Here is a 17393-nt window from a genome sequence, read left to right as displayed (position 1 = left end):
AAGGTAGAAGTAAACAATTGGTTCTGTTACAGATATTTAAAAATTCTTAAGGTATGAAACTATTTTTGTTTGTTTGTTTCTTTGTTTTTTTCAGTACAGGGGATCAAACCCAGGACCTCACACATACTAGGCAACTCTACTGCTGAGCTACATCCCCAGCCCTTGTAAAATTTTGAGACATGGTCTTGCTGAGTTAACTGTGGCTGGCCTCAAACTTGGAATCCTCCTACCTCAGCTTCCTGAGTAGTTAGGATTATAGGTGTGTGCCACCTTGCCCGGCTAACCATGTTATTTTAAACCAGAGTTATCCACCTAACAGGTTATGTAGCTCCCCACAGTGATATCTCAACCCTCTGAACCAAGACAGATGGGGTATCTCACACCTACTGCACACTCCAACTTCCAACCCTACCTTCATTCAAGCTCCTATCAGAGTCAGGAGCATTTTAAGAAGCTACAAGCTTTTAAATGAACAGCTATATTCTCAGGATATGTATTACAAAACCCCAAGAACTTGGGTCACTTACTTTTTCTTGCTGAGGTTTTGCCCATGGTCACTTTCTGTGCACCTGGTCTGAACATGGCCATTTGTATTTGGAGGAGAGTTGAGTGGGTTGGTGAAATGTAAGGACAGGAGGTCAGAAAACCAGAACCAGTTCCATACAAACATCTGAAGTACATGAAAAAGTCTTGGATTTCTACTTCCTCCCTTCTTTCAGGCTTTTTCTGCCACCCCACCCACCCCACCCCACCCCACCCCACCTTAGGGCTCTGATGTATTATCCCCTTCTACACCAGGGAACAGGATGGGTATACTGGGATGTGTGCTGAATTTTCACTTTTTTTTTTTTTTTTTGCACAATACTGGGGAGTGCCCAGGACCTTGCACATGCTAGGCAAGCACTGTATCACAGATCCACATTCCAAGTTCCACGTGTTTGGTTCTAAACTACTGTTCTGCCACCAAGTTTTTCTATATAACCTTGAATAAGCCACTTCATCCCACTCATCCCAGGGCCCCACTCTCCCCTAATGTAAAGGAGTGGGGTCTGACTGAAAAAAAAAAATCTCTTAAGTTCTCTCCAGCTCTAAATTATGCTTATCTAGGTGTTTATCATTTTAGGAGAGTCATAGGAAGCTCGACACAGTAGTACATCAGCAATTTGGGAGACTTGAGGCAGGAGAATTGCAAGTTTGAGGCCAGCCTCAGCAACTTAGCAAGATTATGTCTCAAAATAAAAAATAAAAAGTATTAGGCATGTAGCTCAGAGATAAAGCTCCCCTGGGTGACCCGTCCCCAGTAGAAAAAAAAAATAATAATAAGGAGCAGGGCATGTTACAGGGAGAGGAACCCACATGTTTCTCTACTGGTGGCAATTTAGAGGTTTTGGTATCTACCTGCTAAAGGTGGGATTGTTCTGTTGTGCATTCTTAGTGCCTACCAGATCACCTGCCCTTAAGGAGTAGGATAGATGTGGGGAGTCAGAAGCATTTGAAATCAGGGCAGGCTGCTCTGTATGCCCCATCTCCATAAACTAGGATAGTTAACACTAGGAAGGAAAATGGATACTGCCTCTATTTTCCTACCTATCTGAGAATTGGGGAGGAAAAACTTTAGACACTTGACGCTAAAGAAAACAAGACAGTTAAACTGGCTCCTCATATTCAAGACCCCACTCCCTGTCCCCTCTCTTTAGAAGGTATTTGATGGCTTAGCGGAACAGTTAAATCTCTGGGAATGCTCAGCTAATTCTCATTTCTGTTTGGTAGCTTTAGTGAACAGTTTTTGGTTTCAACGCCCCCTGGTGTCCATTGGCCAGAACTGGGTCAGTTAGCATTCTTGAAAAGACAAACAACATTTGTCTCCAGAAATAACTGTGTGGTTTTAACTGAAAAGCCAGTAAATAGCTTGATTGTATTCTGAGTGTCAGAATGTAGTTCTCCCCTCTGATCAAGGAAAATAAACTTTCAGAGCAAAAAACCTCCCATACAATACTCAATCCAAACCCAAATAGGGAAGTACTTTTCTATTCAGATGATTTCTCATTCTAGACCAAATCAAGGAAAATTCTAGAAAATGAAAATAATAATCTGAACTTAGCAAAAATTTAGTAAAAATATATTTTCTTTATTCTTTCAGGTAAGGAAGTATTCCAAATGAGGAAAATCCTTGGAAAGAATGCTGAGATTTTGACCAGGCCTCAGTTCCAACCTATACAGAGGTATGGGCCGTTGTGTCTTATTCAAAGTTTCATACTCAGAAGCAGTGTTAATCTTGAGAATGCCACATACTCATTACTTGTCTTCAAATGTATTTTCTACTCTCTTACAAATGTTAATTTTGGACAACTTAACTTTTTTAGAGAATTTAAGGAGTAGTAAAAAGAAGCCATTATTTGTATACAGATCCTGACTCTAACATTCTATTTGTGTGACCTTGGTAACAGGTCCCTGCCCTCTTCTGTATCCTCATCTGTAAAATAAGGATAAGAATGTCAACATAGGAATTAAATGTAATTGTGTAACTTCTGAGCATTTGTCCTAGAGAAATGAAGACTTACTGTTCACATAAAAACATATACTAAAATATTCATTAGCAAATGTTATAATAACCCCAAACCAGAAACTTACATGTCATCATCCTGTGTATGATGAAACAGACTGTGGTACATCCATACCACAGGGTACTTGGCATTAAAGAGGAATGAGCTATGGATACGTGCAATAACACATATAAATCTACAGAGAATTATGCTTACAGGAAAAAGCTATCCCAAAAAGTTATTTACTGTGTGCTTCTATTTACATAACATTCTTGAAAATGTTAGAATTATTCAGAATAGCAGGGCATGGTGTCACATACCGGTAACCCTAACAGCTCAGGAGACTGAGGCAGGAGGGTCAGGAGTTCAAAGTGAACCTCAGCAACTTAGTGAGGCCCTAAGCAACTTAGCGAGACCCTACCTCTAAATAAAAAAAAAAAAATGAAAAGGGCTGGGGATGTGGTTAAGTGGTTCAATCCCTAGCCCCCCAAAAGATTATTAAGAAAAATGACTAGTCATGTCCGTAAACTAACAACGTGAGGGATCTTATGGTATGAGAAATGTTCTGTATTTTGTCTCAATCAATGTCAATAACATGGTTGTGATATTGTTCTATAGATTTGCAAGCTGTTACCACTGGGGAAACTGGGTAAATTGTGTTTTTTTACAACCGTATGTGAATCTACAATTATATCAGAAGTTTAAAAACAATAATAGATGTGAAATGCCTGACATAGTAATATTCAGTTTACTTCCTCTCTTTAGGACACAGTTTCTTTAATTATAACTAGTATTCATAAGTATCTAGTATATGACAAGCACTGTGTTGTTTAATTTAATCCACAACCCTCTGAATGTACATACAATTATCTCCATTTTGCCAATAAAGAGAGGCAGATTTCAGGGGGCTGGTGGTGTATGCCTACAATCCCAGCTACTTGGGAGGCTGAGGCAGGAGGATTGCAAGTTCAGTCAGCCTCAGTAGCTTAACGAGGCCCTCAACAAATCAGAGAGACCCTGTCTCAAAATAAAAAGGGCTGGGGATGTGGCTCAGCAGTAAGTTACCCCTGAGTTCAATCCCCTGGCACAAAAGTAAAAATAAAAAATAAGTTAAACAAAGGGCTGGAGATACAACTCAGTGGTAGAGGGCTTCCCTAGCATTTCCAAGGCCCTTGGTTCAGTCCCTAATACAAGATGTGGTGAGGGTGGAACAAAATTCAGAAAGTTTAAATATTTCTAAGTTCATATTTCTAGTAATTCGGGATAGACCAGATTATACTGTATAAACCTCCAAATTTTAGTGGTTTAAAACAGCTAAAGTTTATTTCTTTTGGGGGTAGAGTACTAAATATTCAATCCAAGGGTACTTAATCACTGAGCCACATCCCCAGCTCTTTTTACTTTTTATTTTAGACAGGGTCTCACCTAGCTAGTGGCCTAGGGCCTCACTAAATTGTTGGAGCTGTCTTTGAATTTGTAATCTTCCCGCCTTAGCCTTCCATCTGGGATTACAGGTGTGCACCACCATGCCTGAAAAAAGCTTATTTCTTGCTCATTCTTCATGTTCATGACTTATGGGATGTGGACTGAGGGAGGCTCAACCTTTGTGCATCATGGATAGCCAAGGCAGGAAAAATGGAACTTGGTGAATTGTGCACAGACTTATAAAGTTTCTGTCCAAAAGTGACTCATGACTTTCCCTCATATTTCATTGGTTAAAACAAGTCTTATGGCCATTTATGTAAATTAAGAGGACCAAAATGTGCTGTTCCACTATGTACCTAGAAGGAGAAACATTTTGGTGAACAGAATTAATAAAATTACAAGTCAACCTAAAATCCACATTCTTTTCTTTATGCCATTGGTCTCACAGGATTGTTATAAGGATTAAAAATGTGAAAACAGGGCTGGGGAGATAGCTCAGTTGGTAGAGTGCTTGCCTCGAAAGCACAAGGCCCTGAGTTCGATCCCCAGTACCGCCAAAAAAAAAATAAATAAGTAAATAAATAAATAAAAATGTGAAAACATATGGAAGAATACAGCATGGGATCTGCCTATAGTTAGTGTCCAGTGAGTATAGAAATTGAATCTGAAATATTGGTTGAAGTAAAAATGGGCCAAGTTCATCTACAATATTCTTTTGCCATTTTTTGGTGCAAGCTTCTCTTGACCTTTCTTGGTATTCCATAGCAGCAAGCTGTCTCACAGTGGCTAAATCTTCTTGGTTGTGCCCCTTGCTCCAACATCTACCTCCCTGCAAATTTCCTGTGCTCCTTTGATTTCCTTAGAAATTTGCTCATTGTCCTATTGAGTCATTGGTGATTTCAGGACTGGGCTGACCCTTGTAGAGTGTTCTATCTCTGGAGAAGAAATGAGGCCCAGACATGGCAGAGAACTTATAGCTAGTTAGCAGCAGCGCCAGAACTCAAACTTTCCACTTCTAGCTTTGTGCCCTTTTAACTGCTTCTTACTGGGCCAATAAACTGGTCCCTTGTATCAAGTTAATGCATTTTGCTGACATTGATTTTCTTACTTTCTCTCACAGTGTTGAAGGTAAACAAGAAGAGACATTAAAGGAGTCACCAAAGGAACTGAAAGAGAAAGACATGTATGACCACCAAAGAATAGCCTAAGAATGCTGTGTAAAGTCTCGGTTTTATGGAAATAATATTTCCTTGTTTGTAGGAATCTGCATCTTTGCATTTTTATGTGTGGACTTAATGTATGTTCCTTCATTTATCATAAGCTATTATTAAACTGATGATGTGGTTTATAATTAATAGCATCTTATAATCAAGGAAATATAGTGATGATGATGATGATAGTAATAAAAGTTTATGCTTGGGATAGATTAAATCTGCCTTCCACATAAATATCCTTTTATCTATGTAAATAATTTATTTTTAGCTGCCGAGATATGTTTAAAGCTCATATTTCTCTTCAAGGTTTTTCTAATTCTCTCTCCTCCTTCTCTTCAGGCTTCCTTTCCCTCTTCTCCTTCCTACTTCCCCTCCTACTTCTCCCTCTTTACCTCCCCCTTCTCCTGCTCTTCCTCCTTCTCTATCTTCTCCCTATCCCTAACTCCCCCCCTCTTTCCTTCTCCTTGTCCTCCTCCTCCTCTTCTCTCTTCTTCCTCTTTCTCCTTTTTTTTTCTTCCTCCTCTTCCTCCTCCTCCTTTTTTTTTTTTTTTTTTTTTTTTTGGGTGCTGGGGATCGAACCCAGGGCTTTGTGCTTGCAAGGCAAGCACTCTACCAACTGAGCTATCTCCCCAGCCCCTCCTCCTCTTTCTTGTTTGACCCAGAGTCTTGCTTTGCTGCCCAGGCTGGTCTTGAACTCCTGGACTCACGCAATCCTCCTGCCTCAGCTTCCCAAATACCTGAGACTTAGGCACATGCCACTGTACCTGACTCTGACATTCTGTTTAAGACATTCTCTAATTCTAATCTATTGACAAAGATTTTGTCAAGAATATACTTTAAAAGTTCTTGTTAATAATATATTACTTGACATTTGTAAACATCTTCTCATAATTACTGTGTGTTCTCTTAATTCTTCAGATCACTGACAGATATTCAAGACCTGTCTAGTATCTCCTGTGAGCAAGATAACTCTTTTAAGAAAGCCTCATGCAAGACACCCAAAATAAACCATGCACCTTCTAGTGTCAGCACTCCACTTAGCCCAGGTAATCATGAATAGGAAGAAGTATTTCAGGAGACAAACTCACAACCCCTGCCCATTAGCTTTGGGAAGTCAGGCTAGGGATCAGACCTGATGTCTGTTTTCTCCCAGAGCAAAAGTGTTTCCTTGGGGCCAAAGCTGAAGGGGATAGGTTGGGGTCATTACGGTTGTGGTGGTGATGATTAAGTAGCTGTTAGGAGGCTTTGGTAGGATTACAGTAGTAGAGACATGCAAATGTAGAGTCTACTCTGTACTCAGAACACTACTGAATTTAGTGTAGAAACTGGATTCTCTTCAGTTTTTAATTTAAAAACAAATAGTGCTTAAATATATATATAGTTTTTATTTTTTGGGGGGTACAACTTTTAATTTCTATGATTGTATACAATATATATAGTTCTTGAGTCCTGCAACCATATGCAGCCAGCATCAAATATCTTTTCTGTAGTATCCATATTTCCAGCATATTTGTGGTTTAATCTCCCTTTATTTTATTTTGATGGCCAGGTTTAGAGTTTCTCATTTTTTTTACATTTTTTAATTTGTAGATGAACCCAATACCTTTATTTCACTTATGTATTTTTATGCGGTGCTGAGGATTGAACCCAGTGCCTTCCATGTGCTAGGCAAGCGCACTACCACTGAACTACAACCCCAGCCCAAGATTCTCATTTTTCAGACCTTGAGGAGAGGGGTCTCAGATTAGTGATTATTTCATTTGTTAGCAACTTTGGGAAATCTGCATAGTTAAAGAGTTTTGAGAGTTTCATTTGTAATGTAAAGAATTCAGACACTAACCACCCTTTTTTCTCCAATAGGGTCAATTTCTTCATCTGCCAGTCGGTATAAAGACTGCCTAGAAAGTATCACACTTCAGGATCAAACAAAGTCTACCTCTTGCTGGAATAGCCAAGAATCTATTCGAATTTTTCCTGATAAATTTACAACTGTTCGAGAAAAAGCAAAGAGCCTGGATTCTCTTCTTAGTTACTCTGAGATTCCACTCCAAAATTGATCAATCTGGTGTGGTTACCAATTCAGCATTATACACTCATAGGATCACCCCAAGGGGCTCAGAGATGCGAAGGTCCAAGATTTTTCCAAATCCACTAAGCGACAGAAAATAAGCTGGATCATCTCCAGGATTCCCTGGGACTCCTTGCCTGAGTCTATATCGTATGAGGCTTATTTGTTTCCTCCTTGAAACCTCCCCTGGTTACTTCCCTGAGAGTTTTGATTGCTCTCCCTTCCCTCTTCTCTGAACTCCTAAACTGATAACCTGAAGGAACAACGCTTAATTGTATCCTACCTTTTTTAACCTCTTTTTTTCTTCTCTCTGTCTCCCTCATATTTTACGTGTATATTCTCTTTGAGAAAACCACAAGTTTCTTACTTCATACTGTTTACTAACACCCTTTTAGCTGACATTTTTATGGACAGATTATTTGCTTTGGCCCTCAATGAAAAATTGTCAACTTCTTTGGGCATTTGGCTCACAAAGCATTTTACTCAGCTCTAAGCCAGGTGCAGTGGTACACATCTGTAATCCCAGCTATTTGGAAGGCTCAGGCAAGAAGATTGCAAGTTTGAGGTCAACCTGGGCAGGTTAGTTAGACTCTGTCTCAAAATGAAAAGGAATAGATATGTAGCTCAATAGTAGAGCACTTGCCTAGCATGTGTGAGGCCTGTATTCAATCCTCATTATAGCTAAATGAATAAATAAAGGAGTTGGGAAGTGATAAGGAATTTTATCCTTTCATGCAACAGAATGTTGACTAGATAGTTTCTGAGTGCCAGGCCAGCATATCAGACCCACTGAATTTAGTGTAGAAATTGGATTTTCTAGAGTTTTCAATTTAAAACATATATATATAGTTCTTGAGTCCTGCAACCATATGCAGCCAGCATCAAATATCTTTTCTATCTAGTCTAAGACATATAATCTGCCTTAAAGTGACTCATTGCCTAGAGAGAAAGAGAGGCCTAATAATCACACAGAGGTAAGTACTAAATGCTGAGGAGGCAGAGAGGGGTGAGAATGCTTCCAGAGGAGGTCTATTTAATGAGTTCAATTTACTAAATAAAAAAGTGGAAATGAGGACTGGGGTTATGGCTCAATGGTAGAGCACTTACTTGCTTAGCATGTGTGAGGTACTGGGTTCAATTCTCAGCACCACATAAAAATATTAAAGGCCCATCAACAACTAAAAATGTTTTTTTTTAAAGTGGAAATGATTGAACTGCATGTACTTGTTTACTCAACACGTGTGTCAGTTACTATGTTTATGTCTGACTCTTAGAAAAGATTGTCTGCATGTGTCGGAGCTGGTTCCTCTAGCATGGCTACTACATCTGACACATCAACCCAAGCCACCCAGAGAAGGAGCCTGCCTAAAGGTACCTGTGTGTCATATCAAAGTAGAAGTTCATAATAGTAGCCAATTTAAGGAGACTTAAATTGGGGCTACATTTGGTTCAACAAAAATGCTATTTCCCCTGATTATAAAAGTAAAACACATTTGTTATAGAAAATAAAGCAAAGAGAATAAAGCAAAGCTTTAAAAAGAAAATGATCGGGCTGGGACACTGGGCTCAGCAGTGGAGCACTTGTGTCACACTCCTGAGACACTGGGTTTGATCTTCAGCACCACATAAAAATAAATAAAATAAAGGCATGTGTCCATCCATCTACAACTAAAAATATTTTTTAAAGAAAATGATTATTTAACTTTTTAAATTTCATGTATAATTTTGGTGCATATAAAGATACGCAGCATAAAAAAATTAGCAGAGTTGTATATCAGTTCTAGACTGCTTTGTTTCCTTGATGATATATAGTTCACTTCCTTCTCTGGGTAACATCCCACATTTCACCACCAGCAAGTCAAAAATATTTGAGGAAAATTGTTCTGAACATATACTGGCTCTTCGTCTTGTCCTTATTCGCTTAACAGTACAGTAAAATGACTATTTACGTAGCATTTACTACATATTAGTTATTGTAAGTAATCTAGAGATGATTTAAACTGTATGGGAGGATATACATCGATTATATGCAAATATTATACCATTTTATGTAAGAGACTTGAGCATCCATGGATTTTGGTATTCACAGGTAGGAGAGATCATAGAATCAGTCCCCTACAGATACTGAGGAATAAATGCATTTTGAGGATTTTCCCTTGTCATTAAAAATCATTCTATATATATAAAATAGCTGCATAATAGTTCATTTCTATATGTATGCTAATATTTCCTAATGTTGAAGATTTATATTGCTTTACAATTTTTTGCTCTGAGTATATAATCTTAATTGTACTTCTGATCCTTTTCTCAGGGTGGATTTTTAGAAGACAGTTTCTGAATCAAAGGGTCTGATACTGTTAAGGATTTTTTTAGCAGGTGGTGGGGTACTGGAAATTGAACCCAAGGCCTTATGCCTGCTACAGAAGTGCTTTACCACTGGGCTATATCCCCAACTCCAACATGATGTTTTGAGTTACATCCCCAGCCCAAAGGGTCTGATGTTTTAACAATTCTTGAGGCCTATTGTTTTCATTACATTAATTTTAATGTCTTATGTCTTTGGAGCAACTCCTGCAATTTTCCTTCAGGGAACAGGGATTTTGTGAGTTATATTGAGGGATTGTTATTATATCTTGAGGCAAGATCTAAAGTACAGTTGCTTCTCTATCTCCTGGTCTGAAAACGTATAGACAAAGGACTTCCATTTTGTGTTTTTGTTCATTTTGGCTGGTCCATAACCTCTATATTCCTTAAGCAATCCCGATCCAGATTGGGCCCCCAGCCTCTTAGTAAAAACCTACTTCAAATAACCTTACGAAGGGAGGTGCACAGACCACGTAGTACTGAGGTAAGTGGAATGGAAGTGGGGCAGTCTCCACTAAGAAGGTTATTTAGGAGAAGGAGATCTCTACTAGGACTGTTATATAAAAAAGACTTTCTTCCATCTTTTATTTCATCATTGGGAAATGCTCTATCAAGTTCATGGGGGGCTTAGAAAAGTCACTTCAGATCCAGGAAGGTGTTAAGTCATTTTCCCCTTTATCTTTTTTAAGAACTAGTGGAAGCCATTTCACAGCATCACATTGATGAACTACCACCACCATCTCAGGAACTACTTGACGAAATTGGTAAGAGACTGTTAACCAGCTTTTCATCATTGTGACCAAAAATACCTGACACAAACAACTTGGAAGAGGAAAAGTTTATTTTGGCTCATGGTTTCATTTCATGATTGATCAACTGCATTACTCTGAGCCTGAAGTGAGATAGCATATCATGGTGGAAGGGCATGATGGAGGAAAGCTGCTGAGCTTATGGCAACTGGGAAGCAGAGAGAAAGAAAGGACCAGAGACAAGATGTAGTCCCCCAAGGGCACGCCCCCAGTGACCTACTTCATCTAACTTCCAATAATCCACTGATGAGGTCAGAACCCTCGTGATCTAATCATTTTCCCCAAACCTCTCCCTAAACAATGCTTCACTGGGGACGAAACCTTTACCACAGGAGACTGGGGGGGGAGGGGGCATTCCAGATCCAAACTATAACAGGGACATTCAACAAAATACACTTGGTCCTGTTGGTTATTGTCACTGACCACAGCATAGTTTCCTTATCTCAGGTATGAGCACTAATAGAAAGGGCCATACAAAGGTCTGGTTGAATGTGCAAAATTCCAGAAGGGACAGCTTTCCAATAAAAGGAGCCACAACAGCCTAACTGGGATAATTGGCCTGAGTCTGTTACATTTTGTTTTTTTAAAGGATTTATGGTAATGATTGTGAGGGGAAATAAAAACATTAAAGTGATTTATCATGATAAACTTCTTTTATTAAAGGAACTCTTATCTCCTTTTTAAACCAAACCAGCCATTTCTTGGAGACCTGAACAGGAGTCATTAAAGGTATTGAAATTGTGGGTAAATCTCTTTTCCTAAGAGCAGGGAAGTCAGTGTCATGAAATTTAATCAGACTAGAATTTTCTATTTCAGGCAGAGACTGAGTAGTACCAACTCAGTTTTATTTGCAGCTAGCTTGATGTGAAGAAATGATACATGGTTATCGAAAAGTTTGGAGGCAAATAGTCTGCCTCCTCAGCAGTCCGAGGGACCATTCTCTCACCCTTAGAGGATGGCTCTCATCAGATCTGAGAGTCCATTTGTTTTTTTGATGGTCCTATTCTTGCTATGGAACTTGTAGAGAACTTCCTGAAGGGCACCAGTGTGTTTTCAGAGTCTCTGAAGTTTTGTGTCTCATAAGAAATGAGGGCTTTATTGGTCTGACTCCAGGTCCAGCTGCCTTCTAGTCTCCTTTATAACTGTCAGCCCCTGGTTCTTTGGCCTGATTAACTTAAGTGGAGCCAGTCAGCTTCCAGCACCTTCCTTCCTTGTTTTTTTTTTTTTTCTTTTTTTTTTCTTTTTTTTCTGTAATTACAGGTCCTTTTCTTTATTTTATTTTTGCAGTACTGGGGATTGAACCCACGGCCTTGTACGTGTTGGACAAGTGCTGCACCAGTGAGCACATCCCCAACCCTATTGGTCTTTCGTTGCCTCACTAAACTTTCCTCCAGTGCCACAGGGTCATAGAAGTCACAGGATTTTTGGGTCAGACTCTTAGGCCCATACCTCTACCTCTACTTTCTACCTCTGGGACTCCCTAGGTAGTCCTAGCAAATTCTTCCTTTTTAGTTGCTCTTCTTAAAATAACAGAACTGTAGAGATTGGAGGTCGTCCCACATGCGTACTGCTTAAGTAGATTTTTAGTGTCATTTGTTCCTTGGTCATGACTTAAGGCAGTACTTGAGGCTCCTTTGTAGTTTGATGGTAATCGATACTTGCCTCTGGATCTTGCTGTTCTTCCTCTGTAGTCACTACATGTGACCCTACTCTCCACTTAATCCATTGTAGCAGCTGTGTTCCCTGGTTCCCTCCCCGTGTTCCTCTGCCTCATGGTGTGTACCCCAGCACAGTCATTTCACTTATGGCAATTATCTGGGCCAGGTTTCTAGGTGATGTTTGCACTTAGAGTGGGTCAGTTATTTTCCAGAAATACAAAGCATAGAGGGTTATTTTTTCGTCTCCTTCCCCCCTCCAGGAATTGTTGTCTGTTCTGTTAGTTCTTTGATCCCCAGAGTCTAGAACAGAGCCTGGTCTATAAAAATAACTCAATAAATGTTTATAAAATAAAAGAATGAATTTTTCCTATGCAAGTAGTTAGAAACCTTCCATAAACTCAGACTTCAAGCAGTCAGTCATTTGAGATCACTCACACATGATGTCCATGACCTTTTTCTCTCTTGGGCCGTCCCCACCCCCAAAATTACTTGTCTGAAAGCCAGACCTCTTTGCCCTGGCCTTGTGTTCATCACTTACAGGACATCATAAAGATATCAGCCTTACCAGATGATTCTGATGCTTCGGTCTAAAGCATTACAGTTTCAGGAAAACCCTTGGAACTCTATCAGAGTCTGAGTCACCAACCCACACTTATTATTCCTGAAGGAAGTTTTTTGGGTTTGTACACTCACCCTCCCCCAACACTAGACCCATGAGACCTTGAAGAAGTGGAAGGTACCTAGTCAGCTGAAGAGCTCCCTGATTATAAATCAAGCAGGGGAAGTTCACCAGTGGGTTTCTGCTTCCTGCCTCTGGGAGGTCCTGGTTGCCTTATGCAAATAATTGAATAGAGGTTTTTTGTTGTTGTTTGTTTTTGTTTTTCCTAGATACCCCCTGTATTTTGCTTTGTTTTGTTTTGTTTATTTTTGTTGGTGCTGGGGATTGAACCCAGGGCCTTGGGCAACTCTACCAATTGAGCTACATCCCCAGCCCCTGAGTAGAGGGTTTTTGAGTAGTTTTTTTTTTTTTTTTTTTTTTTTTTTTTTTTCGGTACTGGGGATTGAACCCAGGACCTTGTGCTTACAAGGCAAGCACTCTACCAACTGAGCTATATCCCCAGCCCCCTTGCGTAGTTTTTCCTGATAATGGGCTTACTCACCTGGTTATTGTATATCTATTGTTTCCCCTAAACAGATCTCTGGGGAATGATCTGCTGTTGCTCTTTTGGAGGGCCCACATCCAATGCTTTAGGCTCTTGACAAGGACCTACAGGGGAAATTTTAGAACCCTAGGATATAGGTAATCATTTAATATTCAACAAGGGACTAATCAGGATAAAAATGGATTTTTAATTTCAAGTTATATGAAGTGATCTTATAGCACCCCTTGATGCCAAGCTCTGTGAGGTAAGACCTCCTTTCCTATGTAGCAGGAAAGGAGCCAACTTGTACCTTCCCAGAACAAGACCAGTAAGCTCAGGGGGGCCTACTGTGCTCCCTCAAACTGACTTTTTGCTTTGCACTGGGGAGTACTTTGAGACCAAGCATTTAATAAATATAGAGTAGCCACTGATTTTAGCAGATGCTTGCCTTAGTTTAGTAGGCATTCCCTTAGAAATGGGAAATAATGGATGTTCTCTTCCTCCTGTCTTTCCATAGGCCAGTAGAGATGAGAAAATATTTGAATTGTTCTAATGTCGTTACAGTTTTTTTAGGCAGTATAATATAGGGATTAGGAGCATAAACCTTAGAGTTAGAACTGCCTGGATTCAAATCCCAATTTTCTCATTATCTGTGATTTTAGGCAAGTTCCTTAATCTTTCTTAGGTTTTAGGCAAGTTTCTTTTCCTTTTTTTTTTTTTTTTTTTTTTTTGCAAGGCAAGCACTCTACCCACTGAGCAATCTCCCCAGCACCCTAGGCAAGTTTCTTAACCCTTATTTCCTCATCCATTAAACAGGATTAACAATAATGCAGTCAATTGCATAAGGTTGTTGCAAAGAATGTGAACATTAATCCTGAGTACATAGGGTACTTTAAGGTATTATCTATCTTCTTCATCATCATCATCGTTTTTTTGTCTTGAAAAATTCCTTTCAAATTTGGTATGTTCTAAAGCAGTGGTTCTCCCACTTTATCAGGCATCAGACTCCCCTGAAGTTCTTGTTAATACACAGATAGCTGGACCATACTGCCAGAGTTTTAGATTCAGTAGGTCTAGGATAAGGCCTGAGAATTTGCATTTCTGCCAGGTTCCTGAGTTACGCCAATGCAGCTGGTCTGAGGACCACCCTTTGAGAACCACTGCTCTAGAGAATGACATGTCATGCAAAGGAGGAATAAGTTGTTTTCTGCTTTTGTACTGTGACAGAGCACCTGAAGCAGCAGCAGGCTTCATCCACAGTGTTGCATGAGAACACAGTGCATGATCTCAGCATCACTGCAAATGGTGAGCATATAGTCAGATCTTTTTCATTGGGGTCTAAGTATAATGTTGTCTTAACCCTGAGGTCAGTCACAACTCCACCTCAATTCTGACTCTACTAGTTTTCGTTTTTGCAGCGTTAGTGATTAAACCCAGAGGTTCTCCTACCTGAACTATATCCCCCAGTTTATTTATTTATTTATTTTACTTACTTACTTATATTTTTGACACAGGGTCTTGCTGGGTTGCTTAGGGCCTTGCTAATTTGCTGAGACTGGCCTCTAACTCGCAATTCTTCTGCCTCTATCTCCAGAGTAGCTGGAATTACAGACATGTACCATTGCTGTAATTCACCACTTATATGGCAAACTGTTTAATATTTGAGCCTCAGTTTTCTTCATCTGTAAAATGGGGATAATAATTCCTATATTATGATGTTTATAATAGCTCCACAAACAGTGCCTGGTACATCAAATAAAATATTTAGCAAATGTTAGTTCCCTTCCCTTTATGGGACTGCTGGCCAGATGAAATGAGATAGCATATGTAAAATGCTTGTCATACATTAGAGGGTTTCTTCCCCACCCACATTCCTTCCCTGGGGCTCCAACCTAGAAACATTTCTAAGATGTGAGAACAGAATAGTCTCCCAAAGTAAATTTATTCTGTTTGTTTTCAGGGTTGCTTGCCTTTCCTTTTGTGTGATCTTTCTTTCTTCTGCTTGTTCTGTATCTCTGAATCTTGGCACAAGCTAGGTTTCCCATAGCTTCACCTGGCACCAGAGAGCTCCCAAGACCCCAGAAGCAGCTGCTGTGAATACAGGTGTCCTGCAGACTGCCACCTGTCCTGCTCTCAGGGGAAGCAGGGAGCTGGTCCATTGCATACTTAAGGAAACACTGATTGACCTTAAAATTTCTATACTCCATTTTAAGGCAGGCTTTCTCAGTGTTTTCATTGTAATAAAGTTAATTCTTTGATTGTTTTTAGATCAAAAGCAGTTAAAAGAACTAGAAACTGACCATAATAAAGATGACGACATTTTGCTTTGGACAAGAGAAACTGGGGATCTAGAAGAGGACACAGAGAGGTAGCAGAAAAAGCTGAACTTTTGAAAGAATTTTAAAAATTGCATTGTTTATATTAGATTTTCTCTAATGTTGACAAATAAGAGAAGAACAATATTTCCCCATGCTATCCTAATAACCCCCATTTCTAAAAGGTCTGCTTTTAAAAGATAATTGTGATAAAATACTTAAAACTTATATATTTATATGTATGTCATATGTAAAATACATTAAAATTTCATGCAACATACGTACACATTATGTAAAATAAATATAAAATTTACAATCTTAATCAGTACTATTAAGTGTACAGACAGGGACTGGAGTTGTGGCTCAGTGGTAGAGTGCTTGCCTAGCACGTGTGAGGTACTAGGTTCGATTCTTAGCATCACATAAAAGATAACTAAATAAAATAAAGATATTGTGTCCATATACAATTAAAATTATTTTTTTAAAAAGTATACGGGGGCTGGGGAGACAGCTCAGTTGGTAGAGTGCTCGCCTTGCAAGCACAAAGCCCTGGGTTCGATCCCCAGCACCGCAAAAAAAAAAAAAAAAAAAAAAAAAAAAGTATACGGATGGTCCCCAACTTACAATGGTTCAACCTATGTTTTTTTTGACTTTATGATAAAACAAAAGCAGTATATATTCAGTTGACACCATACTTAAGGTTTTAATTTTGAGCTTTTCCTGGGATAACAATATGAATTCTAGACAGCAGCGACAAGCCGTAGTTCCCAATCATTCTCACAATCATGAGGGAAATGACTAATATTCTACAGTGAACTGACTTGCTAAGCTATGCTGTTTGGTTGGTTAGGTGTATTAAATAAGAAATGTATTTACAACTTAACAATATTTACAATATAAATCAAGGAGCATCTACTCAAATTGTTATGCAACAGATCTCCACACAGTTGTCATGTGCCCATTAAACCACCATCTTAGCTTCTCCCCAGTCACTGGCAATCACTATTCTGCTGTTTTTATGAGTTTGACTACTCTTGATACTTCATACAAGTAGAATCATACAATATTTGTCTTTCTTTTGCTGACATTTAATTTAGCCTAATACCTTCAAGTTTCATCCATATTATAGCACGTGTCAAAATTCCTTTCTGTCTTAAGGATGAATAATCCTCTATGGTATATATATACCACCACATTTTGTTTATCTAGTTATCTGTCAACATTTAGGTTGCTTCTACTTTTTGGCTATTGTGGATAATGCTGCTATGAACACAAGTGTATAAATATCTCTTTGAGATCCTGCTTTTAATTCTTTTGGATATATACCTAGAAATGGTATTTATGGATCATATGGTAATTCTATTTTTAATTTTTTGAGGAACCTCCATACTGTTTTCCATAACAGCTGTGCCATTCTGCATTCCCACCTATGTAGTGTATAAGAATTTCAATTTCTCTGTATCCTTGCCAGCACTTGTTATTCTTTTCCTCTCTGTGATAACCTTCTTCATGGATATGACATGATACCTCATTGTAGCATTTTCCTAATCATTAATTATATTGAATATCTTTTCATATGTTCTTTTGGTCATTTGTATAGTTTTTTTGAGAAATGTCTGTTTGAGTGCTTTGCCCATTTTTAGTAGGGATATGTTTTGTTGTTTGAGGGTGTTTTTTTTTTTTTTTTTAACTTCATTTTTTGAGGCAAACATAGGTTTCAGCTCCTTTCAGAACATTTGTTAAAGGTTTTAGAAGAAATTTTTTTTGCTTTCTCGCTAATAAGACAAAACAGGGGCAATTAATTATCCAGACAATTCATCCTAGAGTATAATATTATCTCAAGAAACCTGATTCT

The 17393-nt window shown here is 38.8% G+C and overlaps 1 protein-coding gene across 1 annotated transcript in view; it reads left to right on the top strand.

Moving 5' to 3' along the window:
- The window catches only part of Tex14 (testis expressed 14, intercellular bridge forming factor), a 98531-nt gene that overhangs the window by 72501 nt on the left and 8637 nt on the right, over positions 1-17393 (top strand). The window contains 9 exon segments of the mRNA XM_047545182.1: positions 2141-2222; positions 5089-5151; positions 6101-6228; positions 7043-7222; positions 7225-7247; positions 8525-8621; positions 10304-10378; positions 14451-14528; positions 15492-15591. Coding sequence (XP_047401138.1) covers positions 2141-2222; positions 5089-5151; positions 6101-6228; positions 7043-7222; positions 7225-7247; positions 8525-8621; positions 10304-10378; positions 14451-14528; positions 15492-15591 — 826 coding nt within the window.

The sequence above is a fragment of the Sciurus carolinensis genome, chromosome 3 (genome assembly GCF_902686445.1).
Source record: "Sciurus carolinensis chromosome 3, mSciCar1.2, whole genome shotgun sequence".
NCBI classification, from domain to species: domain Eukaryota; kingdom Metazoa; phylum Chordata; class Mammalia; order Rodentia; family Sciuridae; genus Sciurus; species Sciurus carolinensis.
The sequence above is the reverse complement of the archived record's forward strand: the minus strand, read 5'-3'. Positions and strand labels throughout refer to the sequence as shown.